Here is a 20051-nt window from a genome sequence, read left to right as displayed (position 1 = left end):
GCTGTTCAAGGAAAGCCTGGATGTGGGTCCATGGTGATGTTGGGTCACAGGTTGCATTCAATGATCTCAGAGGACTTCAGCCTAATTGATTCTGGGATTCTCCTGCTGGGCTTTGTCCCAGTGTAGTGCCCTGCCCTCTGAAGTGGCATGGACAGGGATCTGTGCTGTGTGTCAGGAGACACTTATGCCAGAGAGAACAATGCTGTCACTAAAGCTGTTTCACTCTATTCCCCCCAAACCACCCCCTGATGGCTACATTCCTGCCCAGGCCCCTAATACAACAAATGGAATTGTTAATGTGGCCCTGACAGGGCTAATGTTCAAAATCACTTAGTTTTTTCTGATTTTGGCAGAACAACTTGCTCTTGTGTTCAGTGTCTGTTTATTTCTCACCCAGGCCTGCACCCATCAACCCAAAGGGTTCAGGGATTTTACAGTGTTACAGTAATTCTTTACAGAACAGGCCTAGTGGATCTCTAGTAGCAATAAATCCAGAACCGTGTCCCATCTTTGGTGGTCAAAGTGTTCAGATGTGGGCTCCCCTCAGATGACACTGCTCCATAACAGCACAAATATAGCCATCTCCAAATTCCCAAACTCTTCCAGCAAGTAGAACATTGTGCATAAAAATAAAATCCTAATAATGGTTAGGGAACCATTCCAAACTGTTTTTGATGCTGATGTGTACAAAACACAATTCTTGGCTATGAACTGAATATTTTTCAGCTTCCAGGAACCAAAAACAACAGGGTACTGCAAGGAAATTTTCAGGAAGAACACACTGCTTCTCCAAAGTACTGCAGCAGACACAGTAAAAGAACATCCTCTGCAGTCTCTATCTATGGAGGAGGTCTGTGAAAATGAGGAAATATTCCAGTAGGAAAACTTTTAATTGCATAATGATTGCTGGGTTTAAAACTTTAAAACACAGAAAATTAGCATAAGAAGTTTCAGTTCTGACTGAACACCTGCCACATAAACCACTGGCTCCAGATTGTAAGGAGAGGTGCTAATACACAACCTCCAAACACCCACATCCAGCAAGTGTTCCCAGGAACACCAGACAGGCAGATCCCATGTTATTATACCGTGTCAAACCTGTATCTTTGGCTTGTTCAAGATGATTAACCATTATCCAGGCACCCTCAGCAGCAAAACCTCCTGCTGAGCACTCCTTCAGCCTTCAGCAAGCATCTTTCTTGCGAGAGAAGTAAAAATCTATCCCTCTGTCCTTGTGCTGTGCTGGTCCCCTCCTTCCCCTGGGATGGGGACTTTCTCCCTGTGGCAAATGACAAGAAAGAGCAAGATATTTACTGATGCTGCAGGGTGGATTTGGTCACAAAGCAGTGCTGACATCCAGGAGAATGTGCACATGGAACTTTTGCCTCCCAAGTTCACTCAAAAAGGCAGGAAGGCCTGATGGGCACTGCTCTAGACTGAGATTTAGGAAACCAGGATTTATGGTAAGGTGAGAGCTGGGAAAGTTGGTCAAAATTGAACTTTTGCCTGATGGAGCTTTTTGGCTTCAAGTTTCATCACTGCATCAAACTGGTGTCTCACTAAGGTGCTCCTGGAGAGCCCTTTCTCTCATCCCAGGTTACTAATCCAAGCCCTCCAACAGCATGGATGAATCAGGTGGCTTTGCTTCCACAAAACTTTCCACTCATGGCAAAGAAATCTGGCTTAAAAATTTGGTACTGCACCTGGGGATTAAAACCTGAAATGGGGGCATGCTTCATTCTTCACTGACTTGGTACAATGTCTGAATTTGAGCCTTCAAGAAGTATCCTCACTCAGGAGGAGGCAGGGAAGATGCATGAGGGAAAGGCAAAATGCTGAATGCTCTTGTAATACACAACCCTTGGTTACATCCATTTCCTTCCATACCCATCTCCTCCAAGAACATCATCCCAGGCAGCAGATAAAAGCCTTGAGGTGTTGCAGGATCAACATCTCATTCTGCCCCTGTTCTAAAGGGGGAGATACACCCAAAAAGCAAAGTGCAAGGAGCAGTCCCCATATTTACAAGTCTTGCTGACTCCAGTTTGAGTGCACTCAGACAGGAAGTTGGTTGTTTTTACTTTCACCTCCTGAACAGAAAGGACACTGGGTTGTTTCTTTTCTGTCCACCTGTATCCTGAGGTGGTCACACCAGTGGAGGCCTTGGAGAAACCCCATCCCTCTGGCATGGAAGGATGCTCAGAAGGATCCTTTTAGCTGTGGCTAAAACTTGCTGACTGTACAAGGGACAGAGAAGCAGCAAAAATTTACATCCTTCACCACAGTGGGTAGGACAGACAGCTAAATAATCCTGGCTGCACAGTCCCTGCTGTGATGTGAGCTGGCAGTAAAACAACTTTTTTTCCCCGTTACACCTGAGAAAGAAGAGCAGAACTCATAGAAACTGATGCAGAGCAGCCCCTGGAGCCCTCTCACCCCATCCCAGCCTTCCCAGTACTCACAGGCCTCTGGTGGATGTGCCGGCTCCACTCTGGGGCTGTCACCACTGGCCATGGGTAGGTCTCACCTAGAGTTACTCCTGCCTGGGAGAGAGCAGCACTGCTCAGTGCCCAGGGGGTGTGGATGTCTGCTCCCTTTATGCCCTGCAGTTCTGGCACCCACAGCCGGACATAATCCCCCTGCAAACAGAACCAATGGCACAGGATCCATTCAGTGACAATCTCTAAGTGCTTCCCAGCAAGGCTCATTCTCAATTGGAAAGAGAGGAGGCAGATTTCCAGGTAGAGGAGCTGGTGTTGTACAGCATCAGTTACCTCTGACAAGCCCTTAGCCCTTCTTGCTAAATCCTCCACCCAGAATTAGTGCCTAAAGAGAGACCTGGATGCTGGAGCTCTTCTCCCATGCTCCCACTGCAGGCAGAGGGGGAGGCAGAAGTGCATTTTCAGCACTGTTCACCTGTCCTGTTTAGGACATCCTGAAATGAAGTCACCACCAAGTAGTTTCCCATGACTGAAGGAAAATAGGATGACTAGCACAGCTGCACACTCTTGTGTTCCTGAATCTCTCCTATTAACTCTACTGCTGTGTCCTCTACTAGGACTAATTTCTGATTTCTTGTTAAATCCTGCCAGCTACAGTGCCAAAAGGCAACAGCACAGCCTGACGTGAAGCTAAGGAATAGCGTGGAAACAGGCAATCCAGTATGTGAATACTGGCTAAGCACATGGAAAGGGCAATTTATCTGCTCCCACCATTTAAGAGAGGATAGTCAGAGGACTCACAGGTTTAATCTACTCTTCAGCACCTCTCAAGGAATGGTTCTGTCTCTCAGGTAACTCCTGAGTTCTCCAAGAAGCTGCTCTGTGCTCAGGAAAGCATCTGTGCTCAGTACTGATGGGATGTGGCTGTGACTAGGAAGAAATGGTGATGAAACACTTAACACACTGACCAGGGAGGGTGTGGGGAGTTCCAGCCTCCCTGGGGACAGCAGCAGGTTGTTAAAGTTACATTGTCCTGTACACAAGGAGGAACCTGCCTGAGTGCTGGCCAGGACATACAAGAACTGGTTTGGTATCCCCACATCACACTGATCTCTTCTGCTCCCTGAAAACACCACATGTCCTTACTGCACCCATCCTTGTAAAACAGCCAAATGAGACTTACATTCCCATCGTAATCCAGGCCTTGTTTGATCATGTTAAACTTCCTGTTGTCCCGTGGGTCGTTGCCAATGCCAGCGCTGTATAACCAGTTGCCATAATTGCTACAAACATCGTAATCCACCTTGGGAACAGAGGAAGAAAACACTCAGAAAAGCTGAGCTGGCCCTTGGTCAATCTTCTTGTCCATCCTTTAGCTCAGGGGGAAAATTCCTTGAATTAGATTCACTCCAGCCGGACTAGGGGTGGTCAGAGCTCCCCCATGCTGGTAGAAGCATCTGGCTCAGAAAAGGACCTGCATGGCTGTTTTTTACAGCTGGGATCAGGTTCCCAGGCTACTTCAATTCACAATACTTAAGTCAGTGAGATAGATAAAAGTCCAACCAAAGTCTCTTTCTCAGTTTCCTTCTTTTTACAGGAAAATCCTTCTCTTTCTGCCATCATCTGGCAGACTTCCCAAGCAGCCCTAGAATTTGGATGTTCATATTCCAAAACAAAGTATTCCAATATGAGAGAAAATTCTCTCTGACCAGTTACCCAGACACCACACACTAGCAAATCATCTCTGCAGATCCTACTAGGCAGTTTGGAGAGAAGTCTAACTCAGACTGTGTAGAAAAACCACAGTGTATATGAGGATGCAAATGATACAAACACTGCAGTTTTTTCCCATTGTCAAGTTATTCCTTCTCTAAACAAATAAAAAGCTCTCAAGGATGCTTATATAAAATGGAGTGGGGCTTTTGGAACAAGTACAAATGAGAGCAGAATGTGATCCCATCTGAGTGCTCTTCAGCTGGGCAGGGTGGCTTAAATCCAACACCAGTTTTCCAGCTGTAGGATAACTCAAACCCTGCTCAGGAGGGAAGTGACAATAAGGAGGGTTTGGGATCTCTGAGCATTCCTAGGGTTGTCTGTGCTGCAAAAGCAGCAGCTGTGGCAGAAAGAGCTGGTTCAGTGCTGTTCTCTTCTCCCTTTACTGCAGCCACAGCAGCAATGAGCCCACAAAGAGATGTCCCCAAGATGTCAGCCACTCCTTGGAGTGGGGAGCTCAATGCTCCAGGATGGCAGAAGGCTCAGGGAATGGGCTCTGTCAAGCTGCCCTTTCTCTGCAGGGCCAGTGAGTGCCAGGGTCAGGGTGAGCAGCAGCCAGCTCTGCTCCCTGTGCACCAGGCTTCCCCTTCCCAGCTTGCTTCCTCCAGCTGGTGAGATAAGGAGGGAAGAAAGATGCCATTGGAGGCCTGATTGTGTGATTAACATGCAGGAAAGCGTGTGTGGGAGGTGAGGGCAAATCCAAGGGGGCCTAGAGGAGGCAGGCTCATTTCCCCCTCAGCCTTGCCCCTTCCTGGCATTCTCTTCTGTTTGTTTCTCTGTCTTTCCTTGGGGCTTGACCCTGTGAATGGAATCAATGAAGTCAGAGCTGAGATATTCTCAGTTCAAGACATCAGGGGCCTCTAGCCTCTCCCCTGGCTCCATCAGGCTGCAGAGAGTTTGTGCCTCAGTTTCCCTGCCTGTCTGGTGTGGATGGCACACATAAACACTTGGTGGGCCTTTGCTGGCAGTATTGGAGATGAAATAGGCATTGCTTTTCCTTTTTTTGAGGCAAGACCAGTTTCAGTTCTGCACTGGCCTCTACCCCTCTACAGCTGTGTCTTCCCCACCAAGCTGATGTCTCCTGTGTGCTGCTCTGGGGATATCACCAGGTTACAGTAACAGAGCTGTGTGACACCAGATGGGACAGAAGGACACAAGGATCAGCCTGTGCCACACCAACCTACAGTGGCCATCAGCATCTGGGGCTTCCCAAGGTGAAAGGGCCAGTGCAGCATGCTAAATTCTGCTTCCAGCAAGGCTGCTATTCATATCCTTAGGAATAAATGTAGATAACACAGGTAGCATCTTTCTAGTGTGAGACCTTCCAGGTCTTCCTCACTTGTGGAACAGGACACACTTGTGGAAGGCTCTTGCTCTTATCTGGAAAAGCATCATTATATGGAGCTCCCAAAACCCCTTTCTGGAGGATCCTGAAGTCCTGCACCATGTTGTTGTCCAAACCCACTGCTGCTCACAGCATTGGCATGGGAGGGCACACAGATTTTCTTCCTGTAGCCAGAGCCATGTCAGAGCCCAGCTCCAAGGAAGTTAAAAAAAAAAAAAAATCACATTCACAAAAAAGTCTCTTTTAATTGCAGATACTGGCAAGGCAACTGGGCTTTCTGTGCCCATCCAGCATTCTGAGTAGAAAGTTTTCTGATTGCCAGTACTCTCCTGTATCCCACAGATAAGACCTTTAATATGAGGCTGATGTGACTATTTGGCCTTTTTCAGTCAGTACCATGAGAACCCATGGGGACTGAGGTCAGAAAAGTGACCCAGCTATTTAACCGAGCTCACACAGCTGCTGATTGATATATGAGAGATGAACTGGTGCTCCAGTTGGCAAGGAGACCTGTAACACCCCAGAATGAAGAAGGATGCCTCCAGCCAGGGTGGAGCTCCGTGGAAGCTGATCCAGCTATTGTCCCTACTTGCCTGAGCTTGACTAGATGGCTTCCCAGTCCACAGCCATCGATGCATAGACACTGTGCCAGCACACACTTCTTTTTATGTTCTATTTCTGGGCTGCCCTTCTCTCCAGCCTCTGAGTGAGCAAATCAGAGCACTGTTATCGTAACTCATGTTTGAAAATTTTCTCAAGTGCGATGGATCTCTGGCTAAAACCCTACACAGAGAATCAACACTTACTGCAAACTTCCTAGCTACATCTTTGCTGATGGCAGCTCCACTGTGGCAAAATTCCTTTTACTTATGTGATGTTATGAAAGTTCACACCCTGCAAAGCGTATCTACATGGCCTTGTATCAGCCTGAAAATTATTGATCATCACCTGTACCCTTTCTTATAAACCAGGGCTGTCCTCCTGCCTGTCATTAAGCTCCAGGTACACAGAGCCCAGTCTTACCAGCAGGTATTCAAACCATTCTGCCCCCATCCTCCAGTCCAGCCCCAGGTCTTTGGTGAGGAAGCTGGCGACGTTCTGCCGCCCTCTGTTCGACATGAAGCCCGTGGCACTCAGCTCCCTCATGTTGGCATCCACAAAAGGAACCCCAGTTTTGCCCTCTGCAGAGACAAAACACAGCACTGGGATATCAGGATGCTTTTGGGCACTCATAAACCAGCCTGTGGTCATGTATTCACTGCCATTTCCAAGACAGTGCCAGTGCACAGTGGCAGGGAGAGATTTCAGTGTGGTTTAGCTGGAGTGCAGCCACTAAGATCCACTGAAAATTAAATGGGATATCATACTGAAAACTAAGCTGGGGAGAAGTTTTGGCAAGAAGGAAAAAAAAGAAAAAGTACAGAAAAATTTCAGACTGGAAAAGCAATCAGGTCCGACTGGAAAAACAATCAGGTGGGTTGCAGGGAATTTTGCAAAGTAAAATAAATATGCAGACAATACTGAGATGGGCCAAGAACAGAAAGATTCTTGACAGGTGACTAACAGAGGGATATACTGGACAAATCCCCCAGAGTTAGCAGCTAAAAAGTAGAGTTTGTCTGTTGTTAAGGAAAAGATTTACTGTGCCTGGATGATTTATTTTATCCTGTGTGCAAAGGGGTACACGTGGCATTAACACAAAAAAAAGATACAGAGGTGTGTATTGCACTGATTCTAATGCTTTAATCTGTTAGTCCCTCCAAATTTTGAGATATTATGCTTATTATTCATGTTACAACCACAAAGTGACAACAGCTAAAGAAAAGTCTGTGGGATTACAAAAAAATGGAATTTAGTCTCAATCTGTTGTAACCTTGTGACCAAAAGCAAACAGAACCAAACAGCAGGGATGGCAATCTAGTACTGATAAGAAGGGCTGGTCAGCCTCTGTGTGACTAAACTGAAGTGACCAGCAGGTCACAAACACACCCTCCCAGGCAGGAAAATCTACCTGCAGTGCACCTCCCAAAGCAGGGAAACCCTGTGGGCTGCTCCTGTACGGGACTCAGTCGGGGAAGGGAAGCCACACACATTCATACCCTGGTGATGCCAGTTTAAATACCAGCCCTGGCCATGCTGGCAGCTCCCCCACAGAGACCTGAGTCAGTGTCAGGGCACGTGTGAGCCCCAACAGAGACGGGAGAACAAAACACACCCTGCCCCACCTGTGGTCTCTACTGACCTTTCCAACAATCAAAGAGCTGAAGGTCCTTTTTCCAGGGGATCTCTTTACTTTGAAGCCCTGTGGAGGAAAATAATCACCTGCTGATGAAGAAATACTGACAGTTACTCACACCACAAGGCAGCCAGGGGTGCTTTGTTGACACAGGGCGTGAGGGTGGGGCTTGGCCTCTCAGTGCCATTACAAACCTTCTGCACATGTTTAGAGATGATCCATTCCTCCCCTCAAGTGCTGTAAAGGGGTGTCTTTTGCACACAGGGGGTGTTCAAGCCCTAATGGATTTTGTCTATTTGTTTTGCTGATGTTTGCTTTTTTCCCCCTTTTTTAATTAAAAATTAGTCAGACCTCACAAGTGGACAGAGATGTGCTCTGGCCCACACTGGTATTTTCTTTTTCAGTTTTATCCAGGACAATGTTTATGGGAAATCTGTTTCTGTAGCAGGTACTACACCCAGAATTACCTGGCAGAAGCCCCAGGTAACATTTTGCCCCTGCAAATGGGATAGGAACAGATGAGGGGGATGATTTGATGTTTGCAGGATCAATTACAGCCTTCTGTGCAGTGGAGCAGAGACAACAGGGACAACTCAGCTCTAGCTACAAACATTCAAGATCAGGCCCACCACTGGCATCCAATGCCATCAGAACAGCCACACAGGCCTGGCAGATGTGACACAGGCCCTGAGAGAGATGTGTCCCTCTGCAGCCACATCTGGATGGCAGGCAGGCTGCCCTGGAGCATCTAAGCCAGTGCTGCATCACCTGCAGAGCAGCTCACCCAGCACAGGCATCACCTGCAGGGTCTCCAGACACATGGAGTGGGTATTTGTTGTTGCACTGAGTGTTCAGACCCCCATTTCATATGCACACTCCTGTCACTGGGGCTGGAGCTGAATCTCATTCTGATTCCTGTGTAGTGCAGTATCTGGTGCCTTGGGATTCACGCTGCTGGGTCAGTTCCTGCTCTGTCCCATGTCCTCTGGAGAACCTGGGCAAGCCTGAAGCCTGGATTCTGCTGAAAGGTGGAATTCTCTGGAAACAGCATCTTCACTCTCCTTGTGCTGCTGGTTCCCACAGACATGTGTGAATAATACTCCCTGTATCTAATCAGATTTGGGGATCAGTGTACAGCACTGTGGTGCTGAGGCACTTCTGTGCTAGCAGAGAGTCCCCAGCAGCACCCCAGGGTGCTGACACAAGCACCTTGAGATGAACATTTGTACAACTTAATGCCAACAGCCTCTTCTCTTACTCTCCCTGTTGTAAGAGAGTACCTTTCCCTCCTCAATGTGGTGATCCATACCCACCTCTCAATGAGAAAATCCTCCTGCCGTACTTCAGGGCCACAAACCGAAAATAATCCCTCCACAGCAGTTCAAACAGGACCCTGAAACACAAAGCCATCTCAGTGTTTCACTGTGGGTCAGATATGATTACTAAACTAGGATTTTGCTTCCATACAACCCATCATTAACACCGTGAGGTTTATTCACAAGGAGCCATTTCAGGGACCTTCCCTGTGACACCAGTTCTTTCCCCAAGCCTACTTACCTGGCTTACAGGGAAAGCAAACCCTGCATGAGTCACTGGGGAAGCTTTCCTCAGCTCACGTGCAGGAAACATGTTCCTCCTCACATGACTCAGGAAACATGTTCCTCCTCACATGTCTCAGGAAACATGTTCCCCCTCACATGACTCAGGAAACATGTTCCCCCTCACATGTCTCAGGAAACATGTTCCTCCTCACATGTCTCAGGAAACATGTTCCCCCTCACATGACTCAGGAAACATGTTCCCCCTCACATGTCTCAGGAAACATGTTCCTCCTCACATGTCTCAGGAAACATGTTCCTCCACACATGTCTCAGGAAACATGTTCCTCCTCACATGTCTCAGGAAACATGTTCCTCCACACATGTCTCAGGAAACATGTTCCTCCTCACATGTCTCAGGAAACATGTTCCTCCTCACATGTCTCAGGAAACATGTTCCTCCTCCAGCCCTACTGGGATGGAATTCTCCACAGAGCAGGGCAAGGGCCTGATTCAGCTTCACACTTCCACAGGAATGAGAACATTCCTGAGAGATCTGCATTGATTTAAGCAATAACCTTTGCAAGGCACCCTAAGACACCTTTCAAAACTGGTTTACAGTGCTCCAGCCCATTAGATCAGGTGCTAGGCCCACAGAAAAAAATGACAGTTTTATATAAAAATTTTAATATAAAAAGAGCTTTTTATAAAATGATGGCACATCAGCCTCAGAGACCTGCTTCAACTCTATGCCATATGGGAAGCACTCTGCTCAGCTGATTTTTAGGCTGTCAAGATCCTCCTGGATAATCTGGTTATGGAACAGAATCACAGAATTAAGGAATCAGTTAGGTTGGAAAAGACCTCGAGATCATCCAGGCCCACCTGTGACCAAACACCACTGTGTCAACCAGACCATGGCACTGAGTCCATGTTTCCTTAAATAACTTAAGTTTCCTTAAATAACAAAGTTTCCTTAAATAACTGCAGGGCCAGTGACTCCACCACCTCCCTGGGAAATACAGTCCCATGTCTAATCACCCTTGCACTGAAAAAATTCCTCCTTATGTCCAACCTGAACAGGACACTGTCCAAATTCTAAAAAGTAGTGTCATAACACTGAGGTTTAATGAATCCCTCATGTGCAGCCACCATGACCTGTACTTCATTGTACAATTGACTTCTTGGGAGTTTGACAGCTTCATTTTTATAATTACTGAACACTTTAAAGTGCTAAAATCACCATGTCAGGCCAGCAGCCAGCAGGCTGGCTGACTGTTAGATGGGAAACAGGAGTATGTTCATTTCTTGAAATCTTTCCTCTCTTAATTGTCTTTGAAGTAAAAGAAAAAAACCAAACATACACTTCATGGGTGTTGATACTTTATCTGTCATTTGAATTTTAATGAAACTGAACATTTTGGCCAGAATGGTTGGCAGTGTTCTGCCTGCTCTTCACCAACCACTGTGCTGTTTGACATGTTGCAAATGTAGCAAACCAAAATGCATATTTAGTTCTAGAGTTTGCACAGACATTACAGTTTGGGATTTTTCCCATCCAGGTCTAGTGTTACACCAGGCTCTAACATGAACCTGTTTCTCTATGAGAGCTCCAGGTTCTGATTCAGTGTCTGGGCAGATCTGAACAAGTTCAAGGCCAGCCCATGGATAAACTGAGAGGTGAGGAAAAGCATGGCTGACAAGATGGGATGCATTAAACCCAATTCCCAGTGTCTTTTCCTCTCTGCTCTGATGTGGTGGTCGTGGCCAGGCAGCTGAGCAAACACGGGGCCACTTGCTGCACTTGTGGCCATGGGACCTTCAAACACCATGAGATTTGCACAAGTCACACAGTCACTGAGACTTTTGGGCTCATATCCTTGATCTGAGAAACCCTTAGGCTTTTATTTGTAAATTATTCTTCCTTCTCACTTAGCCCATAACAACAACACAGAGATGGATGGTGCTGATTTGCTGAGATTGTTTTCAAAAATCAGGAACCACAGCAATAATAATGACAACTGGCACTCATAATCTTTACTTACAAAGTGCCTAAAGCCCCTGGGTGTTGAAGACAGACTAACAAATCCATACTGAAAGAGAACTACAGTGCAACCCAGAGGAACCAGCCAGCAGGCACTGGAAAAACAAACATTAATTATGAAGAGAGTTAACAGATCACTCTCCTGTGCATGAAATGCCAGGTTCCTTTTCAGAGAAAATAAGCCATGCTGATGGTGCAAAGACATACCAGTATGTGCTCTGATTTGCTGTCCTCTCTCTCTCATACTTCTGGATCTGCTCATAGATGTACCGAGGTGAGATGCAGCCCAGTGCCAGCCTGAAAGCAAAGGAATGATGTCCTGAATGCCACACAGGACTGACAGCTTGATGTCAGCTCAGAGGGAGGAGAGAGGAAGTTTTGGGTCTAGAGTTGTTGTCTAAAATTTTTGTTTGGCTTGAAGTTCTGACCCTGACTTCCTAAATGGCTTTAGTCAAGTTGTAACTTCTCTGCAACTTTTCAAGACAGAGAATTCTCTTCCAAGTATCAAAATCCTCTCCTTCCTGGGGTAGGATTGTTACAGGAGTCTCCAAGCTATAATAATTTTACTCAAGTTTGACAAGTTTTGCCAAAATGATTTAACAAACCCAATGACAAACCCAGAATAGAATCTCAAATGTCAACCTCTGTATCACATGTCCCACCAGCCCTTTTACCACAAACCTGCTTATCCTATGCCCAGGGTTCCTTTTCCTGCAGAACCTCAGTGGCTCATTTGAGCAACCACAGAAGGCAAATGACTGCTGAAAATCTCAGCCCTGGCAGAAAAAACAAGGGAATCAAACCCCACTCTGGCATTTCAACCCACTGGGCTCCTTCTATTTGCTCCAAATCAGTGCTGCTGCAAGACAGGAAAGAACTCGCAGACTCCAGCCCCATCACACAGAGTAATAAAGAACAACTTTTACCTTGCTTTTTGTATAAATGCATTTTACTGCCATTTCCACTACAGCTTGTGGGAACACTGGATGTTCTAATGAATTGTAGAAAACAGGAAGAAAGGCTTTGAAGAGTTTTTCCTTAATTGCTGACCAGCTATAATGGCCAGTGTGAGATGGGAACGACTGGCTGCAACCTGAACCGCTCTGATTTTGATTACGTGACAGAGGAACATTTTTGGGTAAGCAGATCAGGACTGTTTGCTCTGAGCAAATGGCCAGCTCGGAAAAACTCAAGTGGAGGCCACAAATAACAAGCTTCCACAGAGCCAGCAGTGCTGGGATCCCGAAGTGCCACCAGATGGAGCCATCCACTGCAACCATCAAAACACAAAACTCGCTGGAAACAAGAAATCCTGACCTGTAACAGCCTCAGAAATTTGGTTCCCATTGCAATTCTGTTGGGAGAATCCAGATGCTCTCAGCTTAGGCCAAACTGGGTTCTGCTGCTTCTTCAGTGCCAGTCTGGAATTAACTCTGTCTCTTCCAGCACCAGGGACTAAAGCCCCTAATTAAAAACCAAGATATTTACCTGAACAAAAGATCCTTTCCAACAGGAATAATCAGAAGTGTCTCTTCACCCCACAGAAAAAGAGAATGGCAGTGAGGTGGGGTGACTTGCCCCAGAGTATTCAGGAAACCAGGACTGGGCTGAGTTCTGCTACAGCCCTACCAACACACTGAAGCTGTGCTGCTCTCCTGCTTTTCCCTTCCCACATAAAGCAGCATGGAGCCAAAGGCAGATGGTGAGTTCCTCCTGCTCCCTGTCCACACTGGTGCTCCCAGCACACCCAGTTCTGCCTCACTGCAGCAGTTCCAGGGAAGTGCAGCCTCAGAGCTGCTCTACCACAACAAAAAGAGCCAAAGGAATCTCACCTAGATCCCTACCCTTGCCTAGAAGCACTCAGCAGACAGGTAACATCAGTTTGGGATGAAAGCAGAAAAGGATTTTCCAATCTGAACAAAAATCTTTACCATGGTGCGAATTTGGTTGAGTAATCCATTCCCACCAGCCCGTTCCGAGTCTCCTTGTAAGAAGCAACCAGGTTCTGTGAGAGCAAAAGAACGAAAGGTTTGAATACTTTACAAGCAGCCTGCTAAATGTTCTTTCCTTCTGGAGCCAGAGCAATCTGGCAGGGCTGGGCTCCCTCTCATGGCTGCCTGCAAGGATTGCACAGCTGCCCAGTTCCTGTCTCCAGCACACAGGCATCAATCAGGCCAGCAGTTTTCATTGTAGCTCTGGGGTTTGTGTCACAAGCTGTGCTCCCCGCTTCAGCCCCTAGCACGTTTCTTTCTGCAAGCACTGTGCACCTGGTTCTGCTGCTCCCTGCCCATTCCCATCTGGTTCTGGAGCAAAATCCCACTGAAAAGCACCAGTGGAGCTGGCAGCCTTGTGGCTGCTTATTTGGGGGTTACAGAACCAGTGTGACAGCACCCAACACTCAGCTGCAGGAACGCTGGCTGCTGTTGTTTCTGTGCCCCACACATTTACAGCAGGATGCAGATCTTCCTTGTTCTGAGCATTCCATGGGCAAGGCAGAGGACATAGGGAAGACCAAGTTCTCCTTGATCACCTTCACTGCACAGGTTACAATTGCAAAAGGGCTGTTGCAGCTCACTGGGGAAGATGGTATTTGCATTACAAAAAAAAAAAATATGAAGGAACAGGTTTTCCAGCTCTAATTTCATTAATGCTTGACCAAGAGCAGAAGCTATGCACACTTGTACTCATTTTGGTTGGGATGGAGTTAATTCTCTTCAGTGTAGCTAATTTGGGGCTGTTTTGAATTTGTGCTGAAAACAGGGCAGATAGCACACCAATGTTTTCCTTACTGCTGAGCAGAGCTCACACAGCCTCAAGGCCTTTTCTGTCTCTCTCACCACCCCACCCAGAGTAGGCTGGGGGTACACAAGGATTTGGAAGAGGACACAGCTGGGACAGCTGACCCCAGATGACCCAACGGGTATTCTAGACCACATGATGTCATGCTCAGCATATAAAGCTGGAAGTCAGGATGTTTGGAGTGATGCCATTTGTCTTCCCAAGTAACTGTGATGGAGCCCTGCTTTCCTGAGGATGAACACCTGCCCACTGGTGGGAAGTATTAAATGAAACCTTACCCTCTTTGCCTGTGCATGCAGCTTTTGCTTTCCCTATTAAATGGTCTTTAACTCAACACGTGACTTTTCCCACTTTAATCCTTCTGAATCTCTCCATCTCAGTGGCAGGAGCTGAGGGAGCAGCTGCTGTAGGGCTGAGCTGCCTCATGGGGTTAAACCAGGACAATACTCCCCAAAAGCAAAGGAATGCAGGAACTTGGGAAGCACAGCTGAAAGGATGCCCTGGGGGCTGTCCCAGAGAAGCAATGGGAACACCACACTTTTAACCCATCTCCGCTGGAGAGGTGCTCCCTCCTTTATCCAGAAAGCTGCCTGGGGTCTGATGCTGTTGGAAATGAGCACATCTGTCTTTGAATTCAGACATGGCAAATTTAAGACAGTTCCTCAAACTAGACCAGAAAGGAGTTCAAAAACTGTCTGACAAAATGCAGTCAGCAGGAGCTTCACTCCACCAAAGCAAGGAAACAAACAGTAGCTGCCATTATTGGCTGCAAGATTTTAAACCAGACTACAGAAACCTCTTACTATTTATAACTGCAGGAAGAACTTGGGTCAGTTGTTCCTCACCCCAGTTGCAATTCCAGCCCTTTCAGGCCACTTTTCACTCCTCCAAAGCAGAGGAACTACATTGCTGATGATGTGGGACATGAGCAGAGAAGGAGCAAATCAAGGTAAAGCAGGTAAAAAATTTTGTCCCAAGTCCCAGAAGTTAATGGAAAAAAATACTTCAGAGAGATGGCCAGTAAACTAGGTTCCTAAGTAATTTGCTTACATTTCCCAGTCCCAGATGACTTCTTTTTGGTTTAGCTTGTCTCTCTGAAAAACTGAAATAATGCTAATTCCCTTCTTTGCAAAGTTTTATACAGGAGCTAAGGAAATATTATTAGGAAGTAAAATTGCAGCCTCACCCACTTGCACAGCCATGTGTACAAGGGGGAGGATGTAGGCAAGGAAATGTAAGAGTTACCGTGTCCCAAAAATAATATTGCAGCCTCATTAAAGCCTGGGTCTCTCCTCCACTGCAGGGGAAGGCTGTTCGGGGATCAGTCACGGGATCTGCCACAAAAAACACCAACACCCTGTTATTACCCCTGGGAACACATCTTGAAGGTAGGGAGCTTAAAATCTAGGGCTGCTCAGAAGTGGGGATCTCTGCTTTGGGGGCATAAAAGGTTGTGTGGTCCTCCTTTGAAATAAGGGTCATACCAAACACATTAAAAACCACTAAGAGGATGTTTCCTACCCAGCTGAAGGGCAGCTCCTCCACACAGGGAATTTAATTTCATTTTCAGTGTGAGTGAACTGAGGCTTAGTTACAGTTTGAAGGGCAACAAGTGCCTCTGTGTTTTGGTTCTCAGTAAGAGACGTATCATAGAATCACAGAGTGGTTTGGGTTGGAAGGGGCATTAAAGATCATCCACCTCCAACCTCCTGCTATGGGCAGGGACACCTTCCACTATCCCAAGTTGCTCCAAACCCTGTTCAGCCTGGCCTTGAACACTTCCAGGGATGGCACATCCACAGCTTCTCTGGACAACTTGTGCCAGGGCCTCACCTCCCTCACAGGGAAAAATTTCTCTCTCACATCTAATCTAAATCTCTTTTAATTTGAAGACAAATATCTGCCTAACCCTGCAACTAGAGACAGATGCTTCTACAGCACCTGCCAGACTGAAAAGGCCATGGTAATCCAATTATCCTTAGGGACTACATTGCATGTATCTCTCAAGCACTAGTTACCTCTGCATTTGTACAAAAGGACATTTTTTTCTCTGACAGAATACAATGTGCAGTGCAAGATGTTTAGTTTGTATTAACCATCAAAGCTCAAGTGCAGCCTGTGCAGGTACCTGATTCAGCCTGGCTGAACATCTGGAACAGCAGGAAATTATTTACTTTGTAAACCACATTCTTCAAAACAGACCTAAGTAAGGTATTTTTAAGAACAGAATCCAAGCAGGATTTCACTAGAGCAACTTCCAAAATAAGTTTTCTCACCCTTCTGTCCGAAATCCTCCATTGTAGGGATACTCCCTTCTTCCAGCCCTGGAGCCAGGGGCTTTAGCTGCTCTGCCATCCGCAGGGTTGGCCGGACCCTGGCCCCGGATTCCAGCGCTTTTCGGAAGTGGGTGTAGACATCAGGTAACCTGCACAGATGGGAGCAGTCAGGTCCCTGCCCTGGCCCCTCCACACACCCCTTCTTCAGGAGCAGGATTAGCATTCCAGGCTGTCCTCCCAGGTTTGTGATGCCTGTTTGCACACTGCCAGCACAATGGGGGAAGATGCCCCCGGGGATACCAGCCACCAGAAGTTCAGTCCTTCCCCAATTTCTTTCTGCTTCTGATGCAAATTGTGCCTTTTTGATTTAAAGTGTGCCTTGGTGGGGAAATCTCTGAGAGCCAGATTTATTTCACCTAACTTCTGATTAACACAGCCGATCTCAGTGTAAAAATCTATATCCTCCTGGTGCCTTTTCAGTTGAAAGAGAAAAACAGGCATTTTCATGGCCTGACTTGTCTGCCCTTATTATATACATTTTCCACAGAATACCACGAATCACTCAATTCCATCAACTACACAAGTGACTACTGAGGGAGCAGTGAAGAGTACACACACCAAGGTGGAGTTGGAAGTAAATAATCTCTTAGGTCTCTTCCAATCCAAACCATTTCATGGTTCTATGAAGTTGCTTCAGGTGAAATTTAGATTTGATATTAGGAAAAGTTTCTTGCCAGAAAGGGTGGTCAGGCTGGAACAAGCTGTCCAGGAAAGTGGTGGAGTCACTGTCCCTGGAGGATTTAAAAGATGTGCAGATGTAGCACTGAAGGACATAGTTTACTGGTGAGGTTGGCCTAGTTAATGGTTTGATTTGATGATCTTAGAGGTCTTTTCCAGTCCCTGAATGAACGGCCAAACACACACCTTGGCTTTATACATATAGAAGCATAAATCCTACTAGGGCAGAGCACTGAATGTGCTGCTTCCCCATTGTGTGCCTGAGCATGACAGCACTGTTCCATAAAAGCACAAACAGATGGACTAATAAGTCCTTTCTCTGTGGGACCAGAGGACTGGGAGCCCTCCTGAGTGAGAAACAAATGGGACAGTGGAGGAGAGATACCACAGAGCAGCCCACCTGTCAATAGGCCTGAAGGGAAGATCATCCCGGTGATACAGCGTGGAACCCCAAAATGTCTGAATCTTCACCCCGTGCTGCCTGCACACCTGGCACAGCCCCTTCTCCACATCCAGCTCCTCCTGTGTGGCCTAGGGAGGATAAAAGAGTGAGGCCAGGGCTGCAGAAATGCAGCTCCCACATACTCAAAGACTCTGGTCTCTGGTCTTGCCCTCCTTATGCTTCTCCACATCACCTTCATCCCTTTGCCCCATCGAGGACTCCCACTCGGGGAGTCCCCATCCCAGGAACTACCCAGCTTCCCCAAGGTTAACAACACCACAGCCAAAAAAAGCCTCTGAACACACAGGATCTGCATCACCACTTGGTTGTGGAAGAAACCTTCACGGCATCATTTTCTCTTTTAACTGTGTCACTCGAGTACTTCCCTTACCTCTTCATGGAAAACCACAGCAGTGACAGAGCCCAGCTGAGTAATCAGATCACGGACCACATCTTCTGGCTTCCCCTTCCTCACAACCAGGGTACTAAAATACAAAATATTGGCCTGGAATAGGTTGGATGTTATTGTTATTTACATGTACAAGAGGCATCATCCCAACCCAGGCAGGCACTCGTGTCCTAGTTTTCTATGGAGCACAGACAGTGTGTGGAGGCAGACAGACAGGATTTGACCAGGCTGCATTTTTTAGGAGCCCCTGAACAGAGTTTGTAAGCCTCTGGGGCTTAGTTTGTGTCAAACACATTTCTGCCACTCTGGATGCCTTAGAAAGGATGACTGGGCACAAAGCCAGGCTGTTACCTAAAAGTGAATCTGCTCATTCTCACACACTGAAGAGATTCAAGGGCTGGCTGACCCACCTTGTCCAAGTTTCTTAGGCTGTTCCTGGAAATATTCAAGGTCAGACTGAACAGGGCTCTGAACCTGATCTGGTTGAAGATGTCCCTTGCTCACTGCAGGGGGTTGGACCAGATGGCCTTTAAAGTTCCCTTCCAACCCAAACTATTCTATGACTCCATGATATTTTGCTCTGCAAAGCCAGATAATATTTGGTAATGGATTCTTCAGGCCCTGGTCTACCCCAATTATGGTTCTAAAGGCATCATAAACAAGGATATCTGAGTCTAGAGACTGGGTTTAGTGGGACAGGGCATAAGGAAATGTAACTCTCCAGTCTCAGAAGCCAGGATCCATGCTGGTCTTCTCAAGCCAACACCTGGGGAAAGCTCTCCAGGGACAAGGAAGCCTCCAGGCCACAGTGGCTACTGTAATTGCCCACATCTCAAAATTCTGCCGTTCATGTTTCCCTCTGTCAGCACTCTGGGCAAAGCACTCAAGGCTGACACTCATCTGGGTACCTGAGAAAGCAAAACGCCCGTGGCACAGAGCCTGGCTGGCTCTTTGTCCCCTGTGCAGGTGACCACAGCAGGTCACCTCAACAGGGGCTACACACGGGACCCCCCTGCAGCTAACAGAAGGGCTGTGGCTCTCTGAAACAAGCCACCATCAGAGCCCAGAGTACCCGGCACGATGTGAGTCACTGCACAGGTATGTGTTAAAAACAGGAAAACAGAAATGTGTGTGTTATTTGCACGGGGCTTTCTCAACTACCTTCCTTTTTTCTTGAGCGTTTCCCTCAGGTCCTTCACACTTTCCAGCAAAAACCTGAGCCTGTGTGGCCCCGTCTTTGGCCAGCTGTAGCGGTGGGTGCCCAGGTAGTGCCGCGGGTCGAAGCAGTAGAGGGGAATCACGAAATCCGCGTTGTGCTGAGCCCAGTGGAGCACCTGGAAGCACAGAGCGGGCCGTGAGAGCTCTCGGGGCAGGATGCAGGAGAATCGCTGCCCATCCTGTCCAACAGCAGGGCTGCTCCTACAGAAAGCCCGGCGCTCCCTACCTGGTTGTCGTGGTGTCGCAGGTCGCAGCGCAGCAGGCAGATGGCCGTGCCCGCTGTCCCCGACATGCTCCCTCGGCAGGGCAGAGCCTCTGCCCGGCTCTGTGCCCCCTGCCCGGCCCTCATCCCGCCCCGGGGAGGAGCCGTCCTGCCTCCGCATCCCCGTGTCCGCCCCAGCGCGTCCCTGCGCCGGGCGCGTCCCGGCCCGCAGCCCTGCGGGGAGCGGGGCTGCAACCGGATCGCTTCCCTCGGTCTGGGGTCTCCTGAGTCTCACCAGAGCCTTGCCCCGGCCGGCCGCTCTTATTGCTGGGTGTTTTTTTTAACCTCTTTGTCTTTTGTCTCGCTGCAGCGCGGCCCCGTTGTGCTGAGGCTCAGCCGCCGTGACAGCGACCCTCTGCAGACACCGAGGGTGACACCGAGCCTCTCCCTGCTCTGACAGTGCCGATCCTTCAAATCCCACAGTGATACCCTTCAAATGCCAAGGCTGCGATGTCACTGTCACTAGCACAGGAACCAGAGTTTGTCACCTACTGACCGACAAAAGGCGAGCTGTAGATCGGCAATAATTG

The 20051-nt window shown here is 47.7% G+C and overlaps 1 protein-coding gene across 3 annotated transcripts; it reads right to left on the bottom strand.

The window, feature by feature from the left end:
- Positions 1-776: 776 nt before the first annotated feature.
- On the bottom strand, positions 777-19593 carry LOC131576171 (cryptochrome DASH-like). 3 transcript variants are annotated; one of them, XM_058832572.1, is made up of 14 exons: positions 19486-19593; positions 19203-19375; positions 18024-18117; positions 17591-17721; positions 16453-16601; positions 15422-15510; positions 13309-13382; positions 11585-11674; positions 9109-9188; positions 7802-7861; positions 6583-6740; positions 3625-3744; positions 2463-2543; positions 777-1279 (listed from the first exon to the last, which is right to left on the bottom strand). In XM_058832572.1, the coding sequence occupies exons 1-14, from the start codon at positions 19549-19551 to the stop codon at positions 1184-1186; spliced, it is 1461 nt and encodes a 486-aa protein (XP_058688555.1). In that variant the 5' UTR covers positions 19552-19593; the 3' UTR covers positions 777-1183. The 3 variants fall into 3 exon arrangements, with proteins under 3 accessions (XP_058688555.1, XP_058688554.1, XP_058688553.1); XM_058832570.1 differs by having other exon boundaries at positions 778-1279; positions 2463-2639; XM_058832571.1 differs by lacking the exon at positions 11585-11674 and having other exon boundaries at positions 2463-2639.
- Positions 19594-20051: the final 458 nt, after the last annotated feature.

This window comes from Poecile atricapillus, chromosome 2 (genome assembly GCF_030490865.1).
Source record: "Poecile atricapillus isolate bPoeAtr1 chromosome 2, bPoeAtr1.hap1, whole genome shotgun sequence".
Classification (NCBI taxonomy): domain Eukaryota; kingdom Metazoa; phylum Chordata; class Aves; order Passeriformes; family Paridae; genus Poecile; species Poecile atricapillus.
This window is presented reverse-complemented; position numbering and strand designations above follow the sequence as displayed.